The following is a 23,598-nucleotide window of genomic DNA, read 5'->3' as shown; positions in this document are numbered from 1 at the left end:
TGTCTCAGCACGTGTCCATGTGCACTATTAGGTTATATGAGCGTTTATAGAGGGGTTCCCCGGCTCAATGTGCCCTCTGAGGAGCCAGAACTGAGAGCCTCCCTTGTATTACTACATTGTGGAATGCCGACCCTTAGGCCTTTTTCACATTTGCGTTGTAGCATTCCGGTTTTGAGATCTGGCTGAGAATCTATTCAGTTTTGTCCTCATTCATTGCCAATGGGGAAAAAACTGATCAGGATATGCTCTGTTCTGTTTTGTTGTGTTTTTTGACCAGACACAAAACCACAGCAAACTGCTGTTTTGTGTCCAGTCTGTGAAACGGAACAACCCGGATCCAGCAGCAAAATCAAAGTCAGATAAAAAAATATATATCAGTCACCCATTGACTTACAATGATTTTAATGCCAGATTTGTTTTTTGGCTTTTCGACGGAACGGATGCATCCGGATGTGTTAACATCAAACGAAACCGTTTTGGTCTGGTTTTAAGATGCTCTGCTGGATCTCAAAACCAGAAACCAAAACCCAAGTGTGAAACGGGCAGAGATCAGCAGTTTTCCTATGATGTTGGTTCACCACTCCTTCTGGTGGGGGTAACCGCTGTGGGGCTATGTCACTAGTGCGAGGTGCAGCCTCTCCAGTCTATTCGTAGTGGTGGTACAGTAAAAATTACAACCTCCTCCCCATTCACTTAAAGGGAACCTCTCACGTTAAACATTGTATCTGAGCTGAAGGCAGCATGTTATGGAGCTGATTGGAAAATATGTAACTTACGAATTCTAATTAGGGATGAACGAATAGACTTCGGATGAGCGCTCCGTACAGTATTAGAATGTATTGGCTCCAATGAGCCGAAGTTATTACTTTGGTCTCGCGAGACTTTGCTTACTAACTTCATAAATTGATTTATACTGTAAAAAAACATTAGCATTTTAATGGTGACTGGTTCCCTTAAAGATGACCTTTCATGGGTCCAGACTTTCCACAATAAGTAGCACGTTAGGTAGGGCATAAAGCAGGGATCCTATAGCGCTGCTCTGTTCACCCGCTGTGCCCTTTGGTATTTTCCCCGCTCGGTATGCTACGTGCAAATGATGAGGCATATTTTTTTTTTAAGCCTTCAAAAGGCCCCTTTTCACAGTGTACCCAGTTTTACCAGCCATTAAACAGGTACACTAATGTCTAAATCGGTCGTAAGAAATGGTCCCATTGATTTCCTCCTGGCCGTGAAAACGGCCCAAAATAGGACATGACCTGTAAAAAAACAAAACAAAAAAAAAACCCTGCCATGTGACTAGCTCCATAGACTTGAATTGGTTCTGACGACGGTTTTTACGTTCACATGTGTAGGAGGCCTAAAGGTGTCAAGGATTTTTGTTGCATCTGTCCGTGGGCACTGCCTGGTATCAGCACTGTTTTTATAATAGAAATGGGTTAGAGTACCAGGCAGAGCCCATGGACAGACAGGGCCATGTTCTTGAAAGAAAGAGCTTTTACTGCTCCTTGACAACCCCATTATTGCTTACAGCCATGGGACATCTGTATGTCTTATGTGGCCATTAAACCATTAATATCCTAGGTTGAAAGCTTTGCTAATCTCGCACATCGCTGTGCCATCCCCGACCTGGGCAGGGTTTACATGCCTACAGCTCATTTGAATCTCTGCAGTAATAAGGTGGTCAGTTTTGGTAATCTGCCGGTGATATTACTGCTACGTTATGACACGTTTCAGTTTTTCATCCACACACGCACACAGGGCTCCCTGAACATCAGATGGCCCTCCATAGTGTCCCCCAGTATGAATGTGCCCACATAGTGCCCCCTCAGTATAAATAATGGCCCCTTATATATATTTGTGTACCTTCATGTCCACCCCCCTCCTCCGTGACCTCATGATCTGCACAAAGCTCTGCCCGCCTGGTCATCGTGCGTCCTGCCAAAATCTCGCCCAAGTGCAGAGCAGTTGAGGTTTGTGCAGAGCACGATGTCGCAGAGGAGGGTTCATTACAATTACAAGCTATACTGAATATTTTTCCACAAACCTGTATCGTGCCTTTTTTTTATTTTATTTTTATAATTATTTTATTGTATGGATCGTTACGCATGGGACCATATGAATTATGTAGATGTGTGTTATATAGAAGAAGCCTCCAGTACCCCGACAGAAGAAAGCCTGGCAAAATAAAACTTCTTCATATTAATAAAAGCTCTGGAATAAGTTCTATTAGCCTGGTCGAAACTGCTGACAGACCCCTGTGTACCTGTTTCATGAGTAGTGCTAGAACTGGCCGTTATCTCACTTGGACCCTATATTTTTCACCAGCATTTGTAAGCCGAACCCAGAAGTGGAACCTACAGAGGAAAAGTGTAAGGCCATCTGCACGCCGCAGTGTCTTACAGGGCCAGCAACGCCTATGAGATGATGTAAATCTCACGTACACATTGCAGACTTTTTCTGTGTGGAAATTGACCTGCATTGTGGATTTCCAACTCTGCATCATGTCATTTACGGTCAGAGTTTTAGCTGTAGATTTCACCCTTTTCAATCCTGAAGCAATACTGATGGTATACCATCAGGAATCTGTGCATAATGATGCATTCACACAACCACAATCTGGCTCCGCGTCCATTCCGCAATTTTGTGTAACTGTTACAGACCCATTCATTTAAATGGGACTGCAAAAGATACAGACAGCACAGTAGTTCCGTTCCGCGGCCTGCAAAAATATAGAGCATGTCCTATTCTTGTCCACAATCACGGACAAGAATGGGCATTTTCTATATAGAGCCGGCCATGTGCAGTCCGCAAAACTCTTATGGTCGTGTAAATGCAGCTTAATCCAGAGCCTGAATTCAGTACGCTCGTGTGAAAGAAGCCTTTGGTTTAGAAATGCTGATGAAAATCACTGACCAAACACTGATGGTGTGTAAGTGGCCTCGTTCTCAGTTTTCCGAGTGAGGCCTGTGCGCACAGGTTTTCCACGCTGATGCAGAAACCCCCCCACAGTTTATTACAGTATCGGCAAAGTGTATGAGATTAGACACATTTCATGTACACTGCGGATTTTGAAATGCATGGCATGTGGAAGCGTGAGATCTGCGGAAGAGTGTGCTTTTTTTGTGTGTGGTTTTGGCGCAGATTTCTTTGAGGTTTTCTGCATACAAACTGACACTGTGTGCCTTTAGTGGATTAATGCAGAGGCGACTGCTGTAGCACACGTGGAGGACATGTGTATTCACTAGTTTGTTAGAGCTCTCTAACCTTTAAAATTAATAAATCCTCCCGTGGTGCTTTTCCTTCATATTCTTGAGTTTTGCAGCAATATTTCATATGGAGAAAAAAATTGTCATTAACTGTATGTAAAAAATACAACTTGGTTTTCCAAAGAAAGCGTTCCTGATGTGTTGGTAGTCGGGGGCCACAGCGGTACATTCCAGAATGGCTGTATACTATGCCTCTGACTGCGGTACATGACAAAATGTCTGTATACCGTGGCTGTATACTATGCCTCTGACTGCGGTACATGCATGACAGAATATCTGTATACCGTGGCTGTATACTATGCCTCTGACTGCGGTGCATACATGACAGAATGTCTGTATACTGTGGCTGTATACTATGCCTCCTGACTGCGGTACATGCATGTCAGAATATCTGTATACCGTGGCTGTATACTATGCCTCTGACTGCGGTACATGCATGACAGAATGTCTGTATACCGTGGCTGTATACTATGCCTCTGACTGCGGTACATACATGACAGAATGTCTGTATACCGTGGCTGTATACTATGCCTCTGACTGCTGTACATGCATGACAGAATGTCTGTATACTGTGGCTGTATACTATGCCTCTGACTGCGGTACATACATGACAGAATGTCTGTATACCGTGGCTGTATACTATGCCTCTGACTGCTGTACATGCATGACAGAATGTCTGTATACCGTGGCTGTATACTATGCCTCTGACTGCGGTACATACATGACAGAATGTCTGTATACCGTGGCTGTATACTATGCCTCTGACTGCGGTACATGCATGACAGAATGTCTGTATACCGTGGCTGTATACTATGCCTCTGACTGCGGTACATGCATGACAGAATGTCTGTATACTGTGGCTGTATACTATGCCTCTGACTGCGGTACATGCATGACAGAATGTCTGTATACTGTGGCTGTATACTATGCCTCTGACTGCGGTACATGCATGACAGAATGTCTGTATACTGTGGCTGTATACTATGCCTCTGACTGCGGTACATGCATGACAGAATGTCTGTATACCGTGGCTGTATACTATGCCTCTGACTGCGGTACATACATGACAGAATGTCTGTATACCGTGGCTGTATACTATGCCTCTGACTGCGGTACATGCATGACAGAATGTCTGTATACCGTGGCTGTATACTATGCCTCTGACTGCGGTACATACATGACAGAATGTCTGTATACCGTGGCTGTATACTATGCCTCTGACTGCGGTACATGCATGACAGAATGTCTGTATACCGTGGCTGTATACTATGCCTCTGACTGCGGTACATGCATGACAGAATGTCTGTATACCGTGGCTGTATACTATGCCTCTGACTGCGGTACATGCATGACAGAATGTCTGTATACCGTGGCTGTATACTATGCCTCTGACTGCGGTACATGCATGACAGAATGTCTGTATACCGTGGCTGTATACTATGCCTCTGACTGCGGTACATGCATGACAGAATGTCTGTATACTGTGGCTGTATACTATGCCTCTGACTGCGGTACATGCATGACAGAATGTCTGTATACCGTGGCTGTATACTATGCCTCTGACTGCGGTACATGCATGACTACCCTCAACGTCTCCAACATATCTTATTTATTTATCAGCTCTCTGAAATCCTCCTTCTCCACTGCTTATGATTTGAAGCAATAGGCTGGAAATATATGTGCGGGTTTTGACACAGTTTTCCGCAGTCGTATCAAAACCGTAGCATTTTGCCACAATTTAAAAAAAACAAAAAAAAAAAAACACTGCAAATTGTGCAACACGTGAGCCGAGCCTTATGTACTTATTTTTTTTATTTTTATTTTTTAAAGAATTTCTTTACCAAAGGCTATTGGTTTCCCAGCCCTCACATCTTTGTGTTACGTCTTAATGTTTTAATTGCACTTATTAAAAACCTTACCAAGCACTGAATGTATAATCCATGTGGATGAAGACCTGGGACAACCTCCGAGTGACCTGTCTTCAGCTGGGGTTTCCTTGGGTTAGAGCTCCCCCTTGTGATATTTACATAGGACAAAGTCTCAGAGAGAACTCTTCTGATTCTCTCTCCTATCAATAGATCATATAGAAATGGGGAAAAAACTCTTACTACAAAATGGTTACACTTTTTTTTTTTTTGTTTTGTTGTTGCATTCAGCATTTCAGTGTTTTTGGTGGATATGGTTTTCCCCAAGTCCATGCAGTTGTAATAATTTCAGTGTGGGAAATGATGGCTGTGATACGGCTGGTGTTGGAAGCTCTGGCCGTCCTGCCGGCTGCATTGTAACTACATCCAGATACTTTGTCTGCTGTAGATAAACCACAATCTGCTCGTGCTACATAATAACTTTGTAGCAGATTTCACACTTATTTTTTTTAAGGAAAAAATAGCAACATGCAGCATTTAATTATTTTTTTTTTTAAGGTGTGTGAATGGAGTTTTTTTTAATTTTTTTTATGTTCATTTGCATTTCATTGTACAGTGTTGCAGATTTCCATGGCAGAGTATACCCTATGTGAACCCAGCTTTTAGGGTGGCTGCACACGGTGCAGATAATCCTCACGAAATCTGCCTGTAAATCCGCATTTTTTGTTTGGTTTTTGATGCAGATTTTCCGCAGAAAAGTGTAACAAAAATTGACATGCAGCAGATTTCGCACAGCAAGTCAATTTCCATACGTAAGAAAAAAGCAAAATGTTTATGTATACCATACACTTAGCTGTTACTATATTTTACACTGCGCAGAAAAGGGCTGTTGTGAGTTACATTACTTGGGTTACTGTCTAGCATAATATACTTTATGGCCACACGTATGTGGACACATGTCTGTCCCTTCTATATCCGCTAGTTGGTCATCCCATTACAAAACCAACTACAACAGCCTCTTCTTTTCAGGGAAGGCTTTACATCTTAGGCTACTTTCACACTAGCGTTAGAAGAATCCGGCAGACAGTTCCGTCGCCGGTACTGCCTGCCTGATCCGTAAATCCGTATGCGAACGGATAGCATTTGTTTCCAGATGCAGATCCGTGTGACAAATGCATTGCAAGACCAGATTTGTCTCTCTCCGGTGTCTGGAAAAACGGATCCGGTATTTATCTTTTTTTTTACAGATTTAAAGGTCTGCGCATGCGCAGACCGGGCAACCGGATCCGTTTTTTTTTTCAGACCACTTGGTACCGGATCCGGGATTAATACATTTCAATGGAAATAAATGCTGGATCTGGCAAGTGTTCCGGAATTTTGTCCTGCGGGTATTTTCTCTGGCCAAATACTGTAAAAGAGACTGAACTGAAGACATCCTGAATGGATTGCTCTCCCTTCAGAATGCATTGGGACAAAACTGAAGCGTTTTTTTCCCGGTATTAAGCCCCTATGTAAAACTTTAACGCTAGTGTGAACGTAGCCTTATTGTGTCCATGGTGAGGCCAGGCCCTGATATTGGACGATAAGAGCCACCTCACAATTGGCTCTCGCAGACCACTTGAGTTACAAGGCATAGTTCCTGATTTAACAGTGAATTTCCCTTTAAAGAAGCATTCCAACAAATCGTTGTTGTACGGTCCTTTAGAAAGGTACATGATACAAACTGTAGTGAAGGGAAGGATAGTTTTACATCTGTGCCATGGATTCCGGCAGGCTGTTTCCGCAGAGTTCAGAGTAGGGCTGCAGTAAACGATTATTTTAGAAATCGTGTAATCTATTGATTGTTTTTACGATTAATCGAGGATTCTAATAAGATAAAATAAATTAATAGACTGTTTTCCTTTTATAAAAACTCATCACCCCCTGCCATCAGTCCCCAATACCATTCGTTCCCCCCTGTGTGATCAGCCCAAGTGCTTCATTTCCCCCCCTGGTGCCATCGGCTCCACTATCCCCCCCCCTGGTGCCATCGGCTCCACTATCCCCCTCCCTGGTGCCATCGGCTCCACTATCTCCCCCCCCCCCCCCCCCTGGTGCCATCGGCTCCACTATCCCCCCCCCCCCTGGTGCCATCGGCTCCACTATCCCCCCCCCCCTGGTGCCATCGGCTCCACTATCCCCCCCCCCCCTGGTGCCATCGGCTCCACTATCCCCCCCCCCCCCTGGTGCCATCGGCTCCACTATCCCCCCCCCTGGTGCCATCGGCTCCACTATCCCCCCCCCGGTGCCATCGGCTCCACTATCCCCCCCCCCGGTGCCATCGCTCCACTATCCCCTCCCCCCCCGATGCCATCGCTCCACTATCCCCCCCCCCCCCCGATGCCATCGGCTCCACTATCCCCCCCCCGGTGCCATCGGCTCCACTATCCCCCCCCCCGGTGCCATCGGCTCCACTATCCCCCCCCCCCCCCGGTGCCATCGCTCCACTATCCCCCCCCCCCCCTCCCCCCGGTGCCATCGGCTCCACTATCCCCCCCCCCTCCCCCCGGTGCCATCGGCTCCACTATCTCCCCCCCCCGGTGCCATCGGCTCCACTATCCCCCCCCCGGTGCCATCGGCTCCACTATCCCCCCCCCCCCGTGCCATCGGCTCCACTATCCCCCCCCCCCCCCCCGGTGCCATCGCTCCACTATCCCCCCCCCCCCGGTGCCATCGCTCCACTATCTCCCCCCCCCCCCGGTGCCATCGGCTCCACTATCCCCCCCCCCCCCGTGCCATCGGCTCCACTATCCCCCCCCCCCCTGGTGCCATCGGCTCCACTATCCCCCCCCCCCTGGTGCCATCGGCTCCACTATATCCCCCCCCCTGTGCCATCGGCTCCACTATATCCCCCCCCCGGTGCCATCGCTCCACTATCTCCCCCCCCCCCCCCCCTGGTGCCATCGGCTCCACTATCCCCCCCCCCCTGGTGCCATCGCTCCACTATCCCCCCCCCTGGTGCCATCGGCTCCACTATCCCCCCCCCCCGGTGCCATCGGCTCCACTATCCCCTCCCCCCCCCCGGTGCCATCGGCTCCACTATCCCCCCCCCCCCCCGGTGCCATCGGCTCCACTATCCCCCCCCCCCCCCGGTGCCATCGGCTCCACTATCCCCCCCCCCCCCGGTGCCATCGGCTCCACTATCCCCCCCCCCCTTGGTGCCATCGGCTCCACTATCCCCCCCCCCCTTGGTGCCATCGGCTCCACTATCCCCCCCCCCCTGGTGCCATCGGCTCCACTGTCCCCCCCCCCCCCTGGTGCCATCGGCTCCACTGTCCCCCCCCCCCCCCTGGTGCCATCGGCTCCACTATCCCCCCCCCCCGGTGCCATCGGCTCCACTATCCCCCCCCCCCTGGTGCCATCGGCTCCACTGTCCCCCCCCCCCCCCCCTGGTGCCATCGGCTCCACTATCCCCCCCCCCCCCTGGTGCCATCGGCTCCACTGTCCCCCCCCCCCCCCCCCGGTGCCATCGGCTCCACTATCCCCCCCCCGGTGCCATCGGCTCCACTATCCCCCCCCCCCCTGGTGCCATCGGCTCCACTATCCCCCCCCCCTGGTGCCATCGGCTCCACTATCTCCCCCCCCCCCCCCTGGTGCCATCGGCTCCATTCCCCCCCCCCCCCTGGTGCCATCGGATCCACTATCCCCCCCCCCGGTGCCATCGGCTCCACTATCCCCTCCCCCCCCCCCGGTGCCATCGGCTCCACTATCCCCCCCCCCGGTGCCATCGGCTCCACTATCCCCCCCCCCCTTGGTGCCATCGGCTCCACTATCCCCCCCCCCCTGGTGCCATCGGCTCCACTGTCCCCCCCCCCCCCCCCCCCTGGTGCCATCGGCTCCACTATCCCCCCCCCCCCGGTGCCATCGGCTCCACTATCCCCCCCCCCCCCTGGTGCCATCGGCTCCACTGTCCCCCCCCCCCCCCCCTGGTGCCATCGGCTCCACTATCCCCCCCCCCCTGGTGCCATCGGCTCCACTGTCCCCCCCCCCCCCCCGGTGCCATCGGCTCCACTATCCCCCCCCCCGTGCCATCGGCTCCACTATCCCCCCCCCGGTGCCATCGCTCCACTATCCCCCCCCCCTGGTGCCATCGGCTCCACTATCTCCCCCCCCCCCCCTGGTGCCATCGGCTCCACTATTCCCCCCCCCCCCCTGGTGCCATCGGATCCACTATCCCCCCCCCCGGTGCCATCGGCTCCACTATTCCCCCCCCCCCCCCCCCCGGTGCCATCGGCTCCACTATCTCTCCCCCCCCCCCCCCCCCCCCCGGTGCCATCGGCTCCACTATCTCTTCCCCCCCCCCCCCCCCCCCCCCCCCCCGGTGCCATCGGCTCCACTATCCCCGCCCCCGTGCCATCGGCTCCACTATCCCCCCAGAGCCAGCAGCTCTCCCCCTTGTGAAATCATCTCCCCCTGCTCCTCCTGACACCCGGAGTGCACAGCGTACATTGGTTGCTATGGCGCTGTGCAATCCAGGCGCATGGCCTTAGTCGCACCAACTTACCTTTCCAACAGGGGTGCTGCCGACAATCCATAGTTCCGCGCTGCTCTGCGTTTGACGTCACACAGTGTGTCAGGTCACAGCGTACGTCAGGAGGTCAGTGCAGCGCAGGACCATGGATGTGCTGTGGAGTGTCCTGAGGCCCTCTGCTGGAAAGGTGAGTATTGCGGCCAGCGGGAGACTACAGAGTAGGAGTAATAGCAAGCGCTTCACTCCCGCTCCGTGGTCACGTGACACAAACGAATCTTTGATGCAAAAAAATTAGCATCGAGGATTTTTTGGGGTGTAGAATTACTCCATTCAATTGAGTAATCATTTCAGCCCTAGTTCAGAGCACTGCCGGGTGCAGCCAGCTGGAATGCCTTCCGGCCCCGTTACCTATAACGGGGTCCGGCCACAATATGTGTCCGGCCGATTCCTGGCATTCTCTGCCTGAACTGGTGGCCATATCTCAGTGCCTCAGATGTGAGAGTAGCCGGTGGCTCCATTCTTATAGGTTTGAATGGAGAAACTGACTTCCTGTCCGCACAGGACAGTGTTGGTCACATGACACAGCTGAGGACCAGAAGGGAACGGATAACGCACAAATACAACAGGGGTACCCGGCCAAGTTATAATGACAAAGACTTTCTGCAAGGAAGTCTCTGGCAATTCGATATTAAGAGCTAATAGTCACCACCTGGGTCATACCGTTAAAGCTATAGCGGTGGGCGAATTCATGAGGGCCCGCAGGAATTGTAGTATGGATGTGTCTTTCCGGAGGGAATGTGAGGTGATTTGGGATCATTGAAAACAAAGGGGCTATGCAAACTGGATGCTTACCAGAGCTTTAAATATAGTTAAAAACAAAACTAGAGCAGAATTGTTATTTAAAAAGGATGATGGGGGATATGGTCACAAAAAGAAGTCGATTGCCCCAGACAAACGGACACTGGTTCTCCCCTTTAGTAGACAATCCCCTCAGATTGAACAGGCTGTCAAAAAGTACCTCCCGGTCTTATATGAAGAACATCTTTGCTACAACTTGTTAAAAAAAAATGGATGTAGGATTGTCCCCAGACGCCCTAGCAATTTGGCAAATGTACTGCCTCCATCTTTGTTTACCCCGTCTGGGGTTCAGACCAGGACAACGTGGATGAAGTAGCGGGGCTTTAGTAGGTGTGGAGGGCATCCCTGTAAAATTTGCAATTGCGCATATCCAACCACCACTTTTGATAACTCCATGCATATGAGCTATATAAACTGCAACAGTATGGGAGTTATCTATATAATCAAATGTACTAGCTGTGATCTTATGTATGTCGGCAGCACTGGGGGGACTACGGGAACATCTCAATGCCCCCCCCCCCCCCCCCCATATTGTGCTAGTATATTGGGCCCCCACCCCCCTTCTTGCCACAGTGTACTATAAATAATAATAACAATAAACTCAAAAACGTACCTTATGCTGCTGTCAGTGATGCGATGCAGGCCTTCTTCCGGCTTGTGTCCCGCGCTGTACGGCTCAGGCGGAATTCAGTTGGTAAATGAGACTTACTAAAGTCTGAAACAGCTTTTTCACTGCTGAATACTGGAGCAGACACTGTAGTAAATGTGCCACCTAAACTAGAATGGCATCCAGCCGCTGGACAACTACCGCATTGCCTCCTTTGTCCATTCCCTCTCCTAGCCACTAGGTGTCAGCAGTAGGTTTTTCTTTGGCTAAGCTTCCATCCCTGCTAGTAACACCGCCGTGCAGCAGGGGTCGCTATGATTTCCTGCCGTGTGCCCAGTGTAGCGTCTGCTTTGCTTCGGGTGGGCAGCTCCTCGGGCCGCAGTGCTGTGTGTGTGTGTGTGTGTGTGTGTGCGCGCGCCGGTGTCCACCATGTTCTGGAAGGTTTGGCGGGTGAATGTGAGGAAGCCTCTGCCCACCATTCATCTGTATCGATGTCCTGAGGAATGTGGAGATGAGCTAGGGGTGGGCGATATATGCGATATAAACTTGTGCCACGATATGGATTTTGAGCATATCGCCGGACCGCGATATGATCGCGCTCTATGCGCGCATCATGTTCTCCTGAGCCGGCACAGTGGAGAAGGAGAGAGTCCCTCCCTCCCCACTGTGCGCGGCTGCCGCTGACCACCAATAAGAAAAGAGTAGGAGGGGAGGGACTGACGGTAAATCATTGAGTTTTCACGATCTCAGTGAGCCCGTGAAAACTCAAATCCGATGGTATATTTTAACCCCCAGGAGTTCCCATGGTGACAGGGACGCTTGCCTGGGAGTTAGAATATACAGGGCCACGCCGCTCAGAGAAGCACATTTATAAACTAAACAGTAACTTTAACTTTAATCAGCGAGTCTTTACTTGTATACCGTACTCTGTCTTAGCTCTGGTAACAGCAGGCAGTGCGGGCGGGCGCGCTCACTCACTGACGCCACGCGCCTGTGCCACCTAAGCTGCTTAGACTGCTCACAAAAGCGGTTGTCATGGGCATCCTAATTCTCTGAGCTGCACATTCATGTTATAAAGAAAAATATTGATAATGCATCTCTAATGTAATATGTAACACTTTTGATAACTTTTTAAAACTTTTTTTTTTTTTGCTAGAATCTAAATCACTGTTAATATATTCTAATTTCCCTTTTCTTAGGTTAGCAGTAATTGCTGTTCACGGCTGCGCGAGTAGGTGTATGAACCAGATATTTCAGGAGCATTTGGTTTTCAGAAGATGATAAAGAAATGATAGCCGCTCCAGAAATCCAAGCTGACTTCGGTCTCCTCCAGTAAGTAACCCACAAACCCTTAGTTCTCCTTTTTTTTCTAATTTCTGTGCTATCATGGACACCAGGAAACGGCAATCACAATGTGCAATACAAAAGCATGGACTGTGTGCATGTGAGCAATTCACCATAAATATTCCTCCGTATTTTATCTGCTTTTTTTATTTTATTTAAAGTCCCCAAAATTTTCATCAAATTGGAAAAAAAATGAAGAATAAGCAGACATGTGGCAGATAACTGATGTAAAAAAGCAAGTTAACTGCAAGGACGGAGCTTCTTCAGGGTCCAGGGTCCTGTGCAGTACACACATTATACCTGAAAAATAAAACTGAGCTTTTCTTATCCCGTGTCCTAGGTTCATCCAGACATGTACAGAGCATCACAGAACATGTAGTACCGCACTTTACTGTAGAGAGGCGCAGCTAGACCGCCAGTACATTTTTAACAGTGAAATGCCCATTCTGGTTGGTTGGATCTTCCAGCCAATCACGTTTGCAGCAGACTAGTAGTGTCTTTGATATTGTATCTGATGTCTGGTTTCTATTTATAATGTCCATGAAAGACTGTTGTATGTTGAAAATATTATATCCGGAGTCTGTTATAACTTGAGGGACCACATGTACTTGGTGTTTTCTCACCAGAAGAAGTGATGGCATATCACATGAATACACCCTTACTACCTAATTGGTGGTACCCCCAACTTCCAAGCCATCAGATTTTCCCTGCACAACCAATCCACCATCTATGCAAAGTAAATGCATCACCTTATCCTTCAGTGGAGCTGTGTTTGCAATTCCAGTGCAGAGCGGGTCAGTGGGGCCAACTCTGTGCATAGTGATGGAAAGGTATTTTTGTCTTTTTATTCTATTCAGTGTGAGTTCAAGAAGTTCGACCTCCACTGATCACGAAATTATGGTCTGTTGATATGATGTTTTTCCGTAAGGCAGAATATTCATATATGGGACAGAGTAGCTTGCACAGTCGTCTGGAACGTCTCAGGGGCTTTGACCAATAGAAATTAGACAGCTGACCGCATGAACCAGAATCTTAACATTGATGGGTGTCCCATTTGTCGAACTCTCCAAATGATCCATGATTGACATATCCTAGGGAGAGAGGTCATGAAATGTTGTTGTTGGAGTACCACTAGATGTCGCATGACAATTTTGTCACAAAATATTGCATGTTTTCAAATTGCATGTAATAAATAAATAAAATTACTTACATTTTTAATTATTTTTCTTTTTCTTTTTTTAAACAGACCCCTGGATCCTTCTCTCCATGATATGGGTCCACTGTCCTGCAATGCAGGACCCAGGTATGCTACTCTGCCTTTTAATACAGCGCTATATAATTGAATGATTTGTTATTAAAGAGGTTGTCCAGTATAGCAACATAACACCTATCCACAAGATGAGGTGTTAAGTGTTCAGTCAAAATAACAAGCTTGCCTCTTTCAAACCATTTCATCTTTTAACGGATAAAAAAAAAAGCCAGTCCATGCTCCATCTATTTTTTTTCTTGAAATATATGGCCAGTTTCCAAGTAAGGGCTCATGCACACGATTGTACTGGCACAAGCCGTGTGTATTGACTTGAACAGGTCCATGATCTGCAAGATACAGCCGAAAGATAGTACTTCACCTATCTTTTGCAGAGCGGAGGCACTGATCGGAAGCCCATCGAAGCACTACAAAGCTCTTCCATGAGCTTTCGGGTTAGTGTCGGTGCACCGCAAAAAGCTAGAACATGTTCTAACCTTAGGCTACTTTCACACGAGCGTTCTGCTGTCCGCTCGTGAGCTCTGTTTGAAGGAGCTCACGAGCGGAGCAGAACGCTTCCGTCCAGCCCTGATGCAGTCTGAATGGATGCGGATCCGCTCAGACTGCATCAGTCTGGCGGCGTTCAGCCTCCGCTCCGCTCGCCTCCGCACGGCCAGGCGGACACCTGAACGCTGCTTGCAGCGTTCGGGTGTCCGCCTGGCCGTGCGGAGGCGTGTGGATCCGTCCAGACTTACAATGTAAGTCAATGGGGACGGATCCGTTTGAAGATGCCACAATATGGCTCAATCTTCAAGCGGATCCGTCCCCCATTGACTTTACATTGAAAGTCTGGACGGATCCGTCTGAGGCTATTTTCACACTTAGCTTTTATATGCCAATATAATGCAGACGGATCCGTTCTGAACGGAGCCTCCGTCTGCATTATTATGATCGGATCCGTTCAGAACGGATCCGATCGAACGCTCGTGTGAAAGTAGCCTTAGCCGCATGTTGTGGATCGCGGACCCTTTCAAGCCACGCGCAGCACAGAGTGCACACAGCCAGGGCCTGTTCATTGCAGACCACAGCATGGTCACTGAGCCATTTTGCTTGGGTACATGAGCCCTAAATGAAAAAAAAAAAAAAAAAGAGTTCCTTTTGCTAAAATCTACTTTCTACAGGGTCCATCATAAAAACTGACATCAGTTTCCATACGTTTGTAAGGCTACTTTCACACTCGCGTTTTGGCTTTCTGTTTGCGAGATCCGTCATGGGCTCTCACAGGCAGTCCAAAACGGATCAGTTTTGCCCTAATGCATTCTGAATAAAAAAGGATCCGCTCAGAATGCATCAGTTTGCCTCAGTTCACCATTCTGCTCAGGAGGCGGACACCAAAACACTGCCTGCAGCGTTTTGCTGTCCGCTTGACAAAACCTAAGCCAAACTGATCCGTCCTGGCACACAATGTAAGTCAATGCGGACAGATCTGTTTTCTCTAACACAATAGAAAACTGATCCGCCCCCCCATTGACTTACAAACTGTGTTCATGACAGATCCAATCCGTTTTTGGCTATGTTACAGATAATACAAACGGATCCGTTCATGGCGGATGTCAGCAGTTGTATACACCCAAAGCTATTAAGAGCTCAGCGGTAACTTGCAAAACCATTAACAGATTTATTTAACCAATTACTGGCAGATTGGAAATTAGCAAATGTTGTGCCGATTCACAAGAAAGGTAGTAGGGAGGAATCGGGCAACTATAGGCCAGTAAGCCTGACATCAATAGTGGGGAAATTAATGGAAACCATACTTAGGCCGAGTTCACACGAACGTGTGTGACCCGTGCTCGTGCTGCAGCCCGCAAATAGCGGGCCGCAATGCACAATCGCCGGCCGTAGGTCAGCCGCATCGGATCGCGGACCCATTCACTTTAATGGGTCCGCGATCCGCCCGTTCCGTTAAAAGATAGGACATGTTCTATCTTTTTGCGGAACGGAGGTACGGGACGTAACCCCACGGAAGCACTCCGTAGTGCTTCTGAGGGGTCCCGTCCCGTGCGGCCGTTCCGCGATTCCGGATTTGCGGACCCATTGAAGTGAATAGGTCCACATCCATTGATGCGGAATGCACACGGAACTGTGGCCGTGTATTGCGGCCCGTGATTTGCAGGCCGCAATACGGCCACAGATCACACCATTCGTGTGAACTCGGCCTTAAGGAGAGTGGATTGAAAGATGAAAAACAGCATGGGTTTACTTCAGGGAGATCATGTCAAACTAATCTTATTTTTTGATTGGGTGAGGAAAACAATAGATGGCGGAGGTGCAGTAGACATTGCTTATCTAGACAAGGCTTTCGATACTGTCCCACACAGAAGGCTTATCAATAAATTGCAGTCTTTGGGCTTGGACTCCCATATTGTTGAATGGATTAGGCAGTGGCTGAGGGACAGGCAACAGAGGGTTGTAGTCAATGGAGTATATTCAGCCTAAGGTCTTGTTACCAGTGGGGTACCTCAGGGATCTGTTCTGGGACCCATATTGTTTAATATCTTTATCAGCGAAATTGCAGAAGGCCTCGATGGTAAGGTGTGTCTTTTTGCTGATGACACAAAGATTTGTAACAGGGTTGATGTTCCTGGAGGGATACACCAAATGGAAAAGGATTTAGGAAAACTAGAGGAATGGTCAAAAATCTGGCAACTAAAATTTAATGTTGATAAGTGCAAAATAATGCACCTGGGGCGTAAAAACCCAAGAGTAGAATATAAAATCAGTGATACAGTCCTAACCTCAGTATCTGAGGAAAGGGATTTACGGGTCATTATTTCAGAAGACTTAAAGGTAGGCAGACAATGTCATAGAGCAGCAGGAAATGCTAGCAGAATGCTTGGGTGTATAGGGAGAGGCATTACTAGCAGAAAGAGGAAGGTGCTCATGCCGCTCTACAGAGCACTAGTGAGATCTCATTTGGAGTATTGTTCTCAGTACTGGAGACCATATCTCCAGAAGGATATTGATACTTTGGAGAGAGTTCAGAGAAGAGCTGCTAAACTGGTACATGGATTGCAGGATAAAACTTACCAGGAAAGATTAAAGGACCTTAACATGTATAGCTTGGAAGACAGACGAGACAGAGGGGATATGATAGAAACTTTTAAATACATAAAGGGAATCAACAAGGTAAAAGAGGAGAGAATATTTAAAAGAAGAAAAACAGCTACAAGAGGACATAGTTTTAAATTAGCGGGGCAAAGGTTTAAAACTAATATCAGGAAGTATTACTTTACTGAGAGAGTAGTGGGTGCATGGAATAGCCTTCCTGCAGAAGTGGTAGCTGCAAATACAGTGAAGGAGTTTAAGCATGCATGGGATAGGCATAAGGCCATCCTTTATATACGATAGGGCCAGGGGCTATTCATAGTATTCAGTATATTGGGCAGACTAGATGGGCCAAATGGTTCTTATCTGCTGACACATTCTATGTTTCTATTATTGCAGATCCATAACGGATCCACTCAAAAAGCGAGTGTGAAAGTAGCAACGAATTTCCTGCAGGGGCAATTTCAAGTGTCATAGCAATGGGTCAGAATACTTATGTCCATGACAAATTTGAGTTTTTACTTTTTATTTCACAAAAATGTTATTATTAAAAGAAAGGCAACAATAGACAATATAAACATGTCAGCCAATTGTGTCCAATAGACTAAGGCTTCAGTGCAAATGAAAATATAAAGCATCGAAATAATGTACAAATATGTATTCTTAGTTGCCCAGACGCCAAAAAGAAAGAAAAAGGGAGGGAGTAGGAAGGGTAAAGGAGAAAAAGGAAGAAAAAAAAGACTCCTTTACAAGAGGCCATAGTGGTTTCCATTGCACAGTTGCATCCAACCCTACATACGGTATCATTAATAGTAGGAATATCCCGTTTAGTCGAGAAAATGCCTCATCCCATAGAGCAGTAAGACCTTCCCAATCTCAAAATATGTGTTTGATGTCACCTGTGGCCTTCTCGCATCTCCAACAGTAGGCAGATACTTCTGGATATATCTTGGAAAGACGGTGTGAAGTCATATACCATCTGTAGAACATCTTATGCGTGGATTCTAAATGGGATACACAGCTCGAGAATTGCTTTGTGGCAGTGAACACCTTAGGCCAGATCTGCACATCATTTGGTGGATCTCATTCTGTTGTCCATTTCACCAGCCCATAAATATTATCCTTGGAATTAGGGCTGGGCGGTATAGGCCATACAGGCGAATTTGTGCCACAATATGGATTTTGTGCATATTGCCTATATCGCCGACTGCGATATGACCACGGAGCGGCAGTTCCGATCGGAGTCCAAGCAGTGTAATGCTGGGGCTCCGATCGGTTACCATGGCAGCCAGGACGCTACTGAAGTCCTGGCTACCATGGTATGTCAGTGAGCAGCATTATACTCGCGTGCGCCGTGGCCGCCGGGCGCTTCTTCTTCTGTCTGTGCGGCGCGTTGCTAATGCTTATAGCTCAGGTGCGCCGTGGCCGCCAGGCGCTCCTTCTTCTCATGGGTCTGTGTGGCGCATTGCGGCGCACGTAAGCATAATGCTGCTCACTGACATACCATGGCAGCCAGGACTTCAATAACGTCCTGGCTGCTATGGTAACCGATCGGAGCTGCTGCTGCCACCAATCATGTGGGGGGGGGGGCACTGCCCACTGCCACCAGCCACCAGCCACCAATGATTAATACTGGGGAGGGAGGGGGGGGGGGTTTGAGTTACAAGAGGGGGCTGATAAGAGGGAGAGGCTGGGGGGCACATGAGAGGCTTTGGGGCTGATCAGAGGCTGGGGGACACATGAGGCTGGGGGGCTGATCAGAGGCTGGCTGCCATGGTCAGCTCCCTGCTGTTGTGTGCACAGGGCAGCAGGGAGAGTGTAAAGTCCTATTCACCCTAATAGAGCTCCATTAGGGTGAATATGACAAGGGTTCTAGCCCTTAAGGGGGCTAATAGTTATTAAATAAAAAGTAAAAAAAAAAAAGTTTAACCCCCCCCCCCAATATAGAAAACAATATATCGCATATCACACATGCTTAAAATTATATCGCAATATAGATTTTAGGCCATATCGCCCACCCCTACTTGGAATCATGTTCTAATAATAGCTTGTATATCCTCTGTATATCCTGTCCAGTTAAAAGGATATTGAGAAGCAAGTTGAGAGACTATTGGAGGTGAAAGGCCCATATTTAGAATAAGGGATTTACTGGTAATAGCTTTAAGTTTATAGTATGAGATGCCATTAAACTGTGAGAGGATATTCATAACTGCTGGTAAAGACCTGTGGGGACTAGTCAGGTCTAGTAATGATCGGCAAAGGACCCTATTTTATGATCCACTCCACCTATGTTAATGCCTGATATTGCATTCGAGGATCTAATTACCGCTGCTAAGAGTTCCATAACTAAAGTAAATATTAAGGAGGTAAGGGCACCCCTGCCTGGTGTGATGGAGGATTCCGATAGATGTCCACAGGCAACACCTTTGCTGTTGGTGTAGAATATAATGCTAATACAGCTTGTTTAGCCATTCCAGAAATCCTAAATTTATCTAAAACCGCTCCCAGGTATCCCCAGTGTACCCCATCAAACGGCTTCTCCGCATCAAGAGAAAGAAGCAGTGAAGGCACCCGACAGGCTTCCACCCTCCCCATCAGATCCAAAAATCTCCTTGTTCCATCTACCAACTGTCTACCCTGAACAAATCCCACTTGATCCCTATGAATCAGTGTAGGTAGAACTGCAGCCAGGCTAGTAGCTAAGATCTTCGCATACAATTTCAGGTCAGTGTTAAGCAAGGAAATTGGGCGAACATTTTCAGGTCTATCTAGTGATTTTGGTTTGTAGCAGAAATGATCTCACTAGGGAAAGTTCCTAAACTGTGTACATAATTGAACATTCTATGGAGATATGGTGCCAAAAGAGGAGCAAATTGCTTATAGTAATCATTAGAAAGGCCGTCTGGGCCAGGAGTTTTATTAGATTTCAAATAACTAATTGCCACGGAAATCTCAGTAAGAGTAAATTCCGCTGATAATCTTTCCAATATAGAAGCCCCTAACAACGGTAAATCCACAGACTCCAGAAATTGCTCAATGGCCCTCTGCTCAGGTGGCGGAGAAGAGCTGTCATCTTTTAGATTACCATATTTTTCGCACTGGCCCATAAGACGCACCTAGGTTTTTGAGGAGGAAAATAAGAAAAAATATATTTTTAACCAAAAGGTGTGCTTTTGGTGGGTTTGAACTAATGGCGGTCTGTGCATGACACTGTTATGGGGGATCTGTGAATGATGCACTGTTATGGGGTGGGGGATTTGTGGATGGCCCTGTTATGTGGGGGATCTGTGGATGGCACTGTTATGGGGGGAGCTGTGGATGGCATTATGATGGGGGGGGGGGGGTCTGTGGATAGCATTATGGTGGGGGGGATCTGTGGATGGCATTATGATGGTGGGGGGGGGGATCTGTGGATGGCATTATGATGGTGGGGGGGGATCTGTGGATGGCATTATGATGGTGGGGGGGGATCTGTGGATGGCATTATGATGGTGGGGGGGATCTGTGGATGGCATTATGATGGGGGGATCTGTGGATGGCACTGTTATAGGGTGGTGGATCTGTGGAGGACACTGCTATATGTGTCATCCACATATCCCCCCACCATCATAATGCCATCCACAGATCCCGCCACCATCATAATGCCACCCACAGATCCCCCCCCACCATCATAATGCCACCCACAGATCCCCCCACCATCATGCCATCCACAGATCCCCCCACCATCATGCCATCCACAGATCCCCCCCCCCACCATCATAATGCCATCCACAGATCCCCCCCCACCATCATAATGCCATCCACAGATCCCCCCCACCATCATAATGCCATCCACAGATCCCCCCCACCATCATAATGCCATCCACAGATCCCCCCCACCATCATAATGCCATCCACAGATCCCCCCCACCATCATAATGCCATCCACAGATCCCCCCCACCATCATAATGCCATCCACAGATCCCCCCCACCATCATAATGCCACCCACAGATCCCCCCCACCATCATAATGCCATCCACAGATCCCCCCCATCATAATGCCATCCACAGACCCCCCCATCATAATGCCATCCACAGACCCCCCCCATCATAATGCCATCCACAGACCCCCCCATCATAATGCCATCCACAGACCCCCCCCATCATAATGCCATCCACAGACCCCCCCATCATAATGCCATCCACAGACCCCCCCATCATAATGCCATCCACAGACCCCCCCCCATCATAATGCCATCCACAGACCCCCCCATCATAATGCCATCCACAGACCCCCCCCCACCATAATGCCATCCACAGACCCCCCCCCATCATAATGCCATCCACAGACCCCCCCCATCATAATGCCATCCACAGACCCCCCCCATCATAATGCCATCCACAGACCCCCCCCATCATAATGCCATCCACAGACCCCCCCCGTCATAATGCCATCCACAGACCCCCCCATCATAATGCCATCCACAGACCCCCCCATCATAATGCCATCCACAGACCCCCCCCATCATAATGCCATCCACAGACCCCCCCCATCATAATGCCATCCACAGACCCCCCCCCATCATAATGCCATCCACAGACCCCCCCCCATCATAATGCCATCCACAGACCCCCCCCCATCATAATGCCATCCACAGACCCCCCCCCCATCATAATGCCATCCACAGACCCCCCCCCATCATAATGCCATCCACAGACCCCCCCCCCCATCATAATGCCATCCACAGACCCCCCCCCCCATCATAATGCCATCCACAGACCCCCCCCATCATAATGCCATCCACATCCCCCCCCACACCATCATAATGCCATCCACATACCCCCCCATCATTATCCCATCTACAGATTCCTAGGGAGAGGCTGTAGTAGGCGGGGAGAGCGGCGGGGCAATGCATGCACTGGCCGGGTGGCTGTAACTCACTGAGGTCACGTGCCTGCTCCATTCATAAAGTAGGCGGAGCAGGCATGTGACCTCAGTGGCTTACGGCCGCCCGGCCTGCCTGCTAGCTGCTAGTGCTTACTACAGGAGCGTGACATGTGTACCGGTAAGTACGGTACACATGGGGAGCAGGGAGAGTGCATCAATATTCAGTTTAGATATGATGATTAACACTACGTATAATACAGTACATACTGAGTGGCGGGGCCAGAGTGCTGTACCTGCACTGCCCCGCCGCTCTCCCCGCCTATTACAGCCCCTCCTCACTAATCCATCGCAGATTGCGATGTAAATTGCCAGCATTCGCCCCATAAGACGCAGGGGCACTTCCCCCCACTTTTTTTTGGGGGGGGGGGAGAGAGTGCGTCTTATGGGGGCGAAAAATACGGTATATAAATCGGAATAAAACCACGCAATAGATTCTGCAATACCCTTAGGATTGAAAATCTTATACCCTTTGGAATCATTTAAAAAGGATATTATTTTGGATTTATCTTGTAGAACTTTTAATCGAGAGGCCACAAAAGTGGCTTTATTATTGTGTCCATAGTTCCTGTTCCCTCCCTGGGTCATAAGAATATTTATTCAGTTGACAAAGTTTTATAATGGATTCAGTAAGCTGGTGCAAACTCGGCTTCCCTTTCTTTTTTTTTTATCCCCTGATGCCAAACTGTGTAATGACGGAGATATTTAGAGGCGTGTAGAATCCTGCCATTAATGCAGGGGATTCTAACGGGGGAATTATATTGTTCAGATATCGTAACGGGAATAGGAGCATGATCAGACCTTCCTATGTCCAATGGCGCAAGAAGAAGCCTTTTGAAAGGTATTATGATCCGCCATGAAGAGGTCGATTCTGGAATAAGTTTTGTGAGCAGATGAAAAAAAAAAACTATAATTATTTTCAGTGGAATGTGTCAGACGCCAGATATCCAATAGTCCCTCTGTTTGAGTCAGGAAAAATAACTTAGAAGGTCGTGTAGATTTGGGAGTAGCTGAGGAGTCCAGCTCAGACCACATAAGCGAATTAAAGTCACCCATGTACAGAAGTGACCCCTTCGTTAGCCAACCAACCAGTGCAAAAAGCCTCTTGAAAAACGTTGGGAGCATATACAGGTCCTTCTAAAAAAAATTAGCATATTGTGATAAAGTTCATTATTTTCTGTAATGTACTGATAAACATTAGACTTTCATATATTTTAGATTCATTACACACCAACTGAAGTAGTTCAAGCCTTTTATTGTTTTAATATTGATGATTTTGGCATACAGCTCATGAAAACCCAAAATTCCTATCTCAAAAAATTAGCATATCATGAAAAGGTTCTCTAAACGAGCTATTAACCTAATCATCTGAAACAACTAATTAACTCTAAACACCTGCAAAAGATTCCTGAGGCTTTTAAAAACTCCCAGCCTGGTTCATTACTCAAAACCGCAATCATGGGTAAGACTGCCGACCTGACTGCTGTCCAGAAGGCCATCATTGACACCCTCAAGCAAGAGGGTAAGACACAGAAAGAAATTTCTGAACGAATAGGCTGTTCCCAGAGTGCTGTATCAAGGCACCTCAGTGGGAAGTCTGTGGGAAGGAAAAAGTGTGGCAGAAAACGCTGCACAACGAGAAGAGGTGACCGGACCCTGAGGAAGATTGTGGAGAAGGACCGATTCCAGACCTTGGGGGAGCTGCGGAAGCAGTGGACTGAGTCTGGAGTACAAACATCCAGAGCCCCCGTGTACAGGCGTGTGCAGGAAATGGGCTACAGGTGCCGCATTCCCCAGAAACAGCGGCAGAAGCGCCTGACCTGGGCTACAGAGAAGCAGCACTGGACTGTTGCTCAGTGCTCCAAAGTACTT

The 23,598-nt window shown here is 48.4% G+C and overlaps 1 protein-coding gene across 4 annotated transcripts in view; it reads left to right on the top strand.

Annotated features, from left to right (window-relative positions):
- The window catches only part of STAG2 (stromal antigen 2), a 127,953-nt gene that overhangs the window by 43,842 nt on the left and 60,513 nt on the right, over window positions 1–23,598 (top strand). For all 4 annotated transcript variants that reach the window (XM_044305299.1, XM_044305298.1, XM_044305302.1 and 1 more), the window contains exons 2-3: window positions 12,306–12,438; window positions 13,697–13,753. In XM_044305299.1, coding sequence (XP_044161234.1) covers window positions 12,395–12,438; window positions 13,697–13,753 — 101 coding nt within the window. In that variant the 5' untranslated portion in view covers window positions 12,306–12,394. The remainder of the gene's footprint in view (window positions 1–12,305; window positions 12,439–13,696; window positions 13,754–23,598) is intronic.

The sequence above is a fragment of the Bufo gargarizans genome, chromosome 9 (assembly GCF_014858855.1).
Source record: "Bufo gargarizans isolate SCDJY-AF-19 chromosome 9, ASM1485885v1, whole genome shotgun sequence".
Taxonomy (NCBI): Eukaryota; Metazoa; Chordata; class Amphibia; order Anura; family Bufonidae; genus Bufo; species Bufo gargarizans.
Note: the sequence above shows the minus strand (reverse complement) of the source record. Positions and strands in the feature narration are given on the sequence as shown.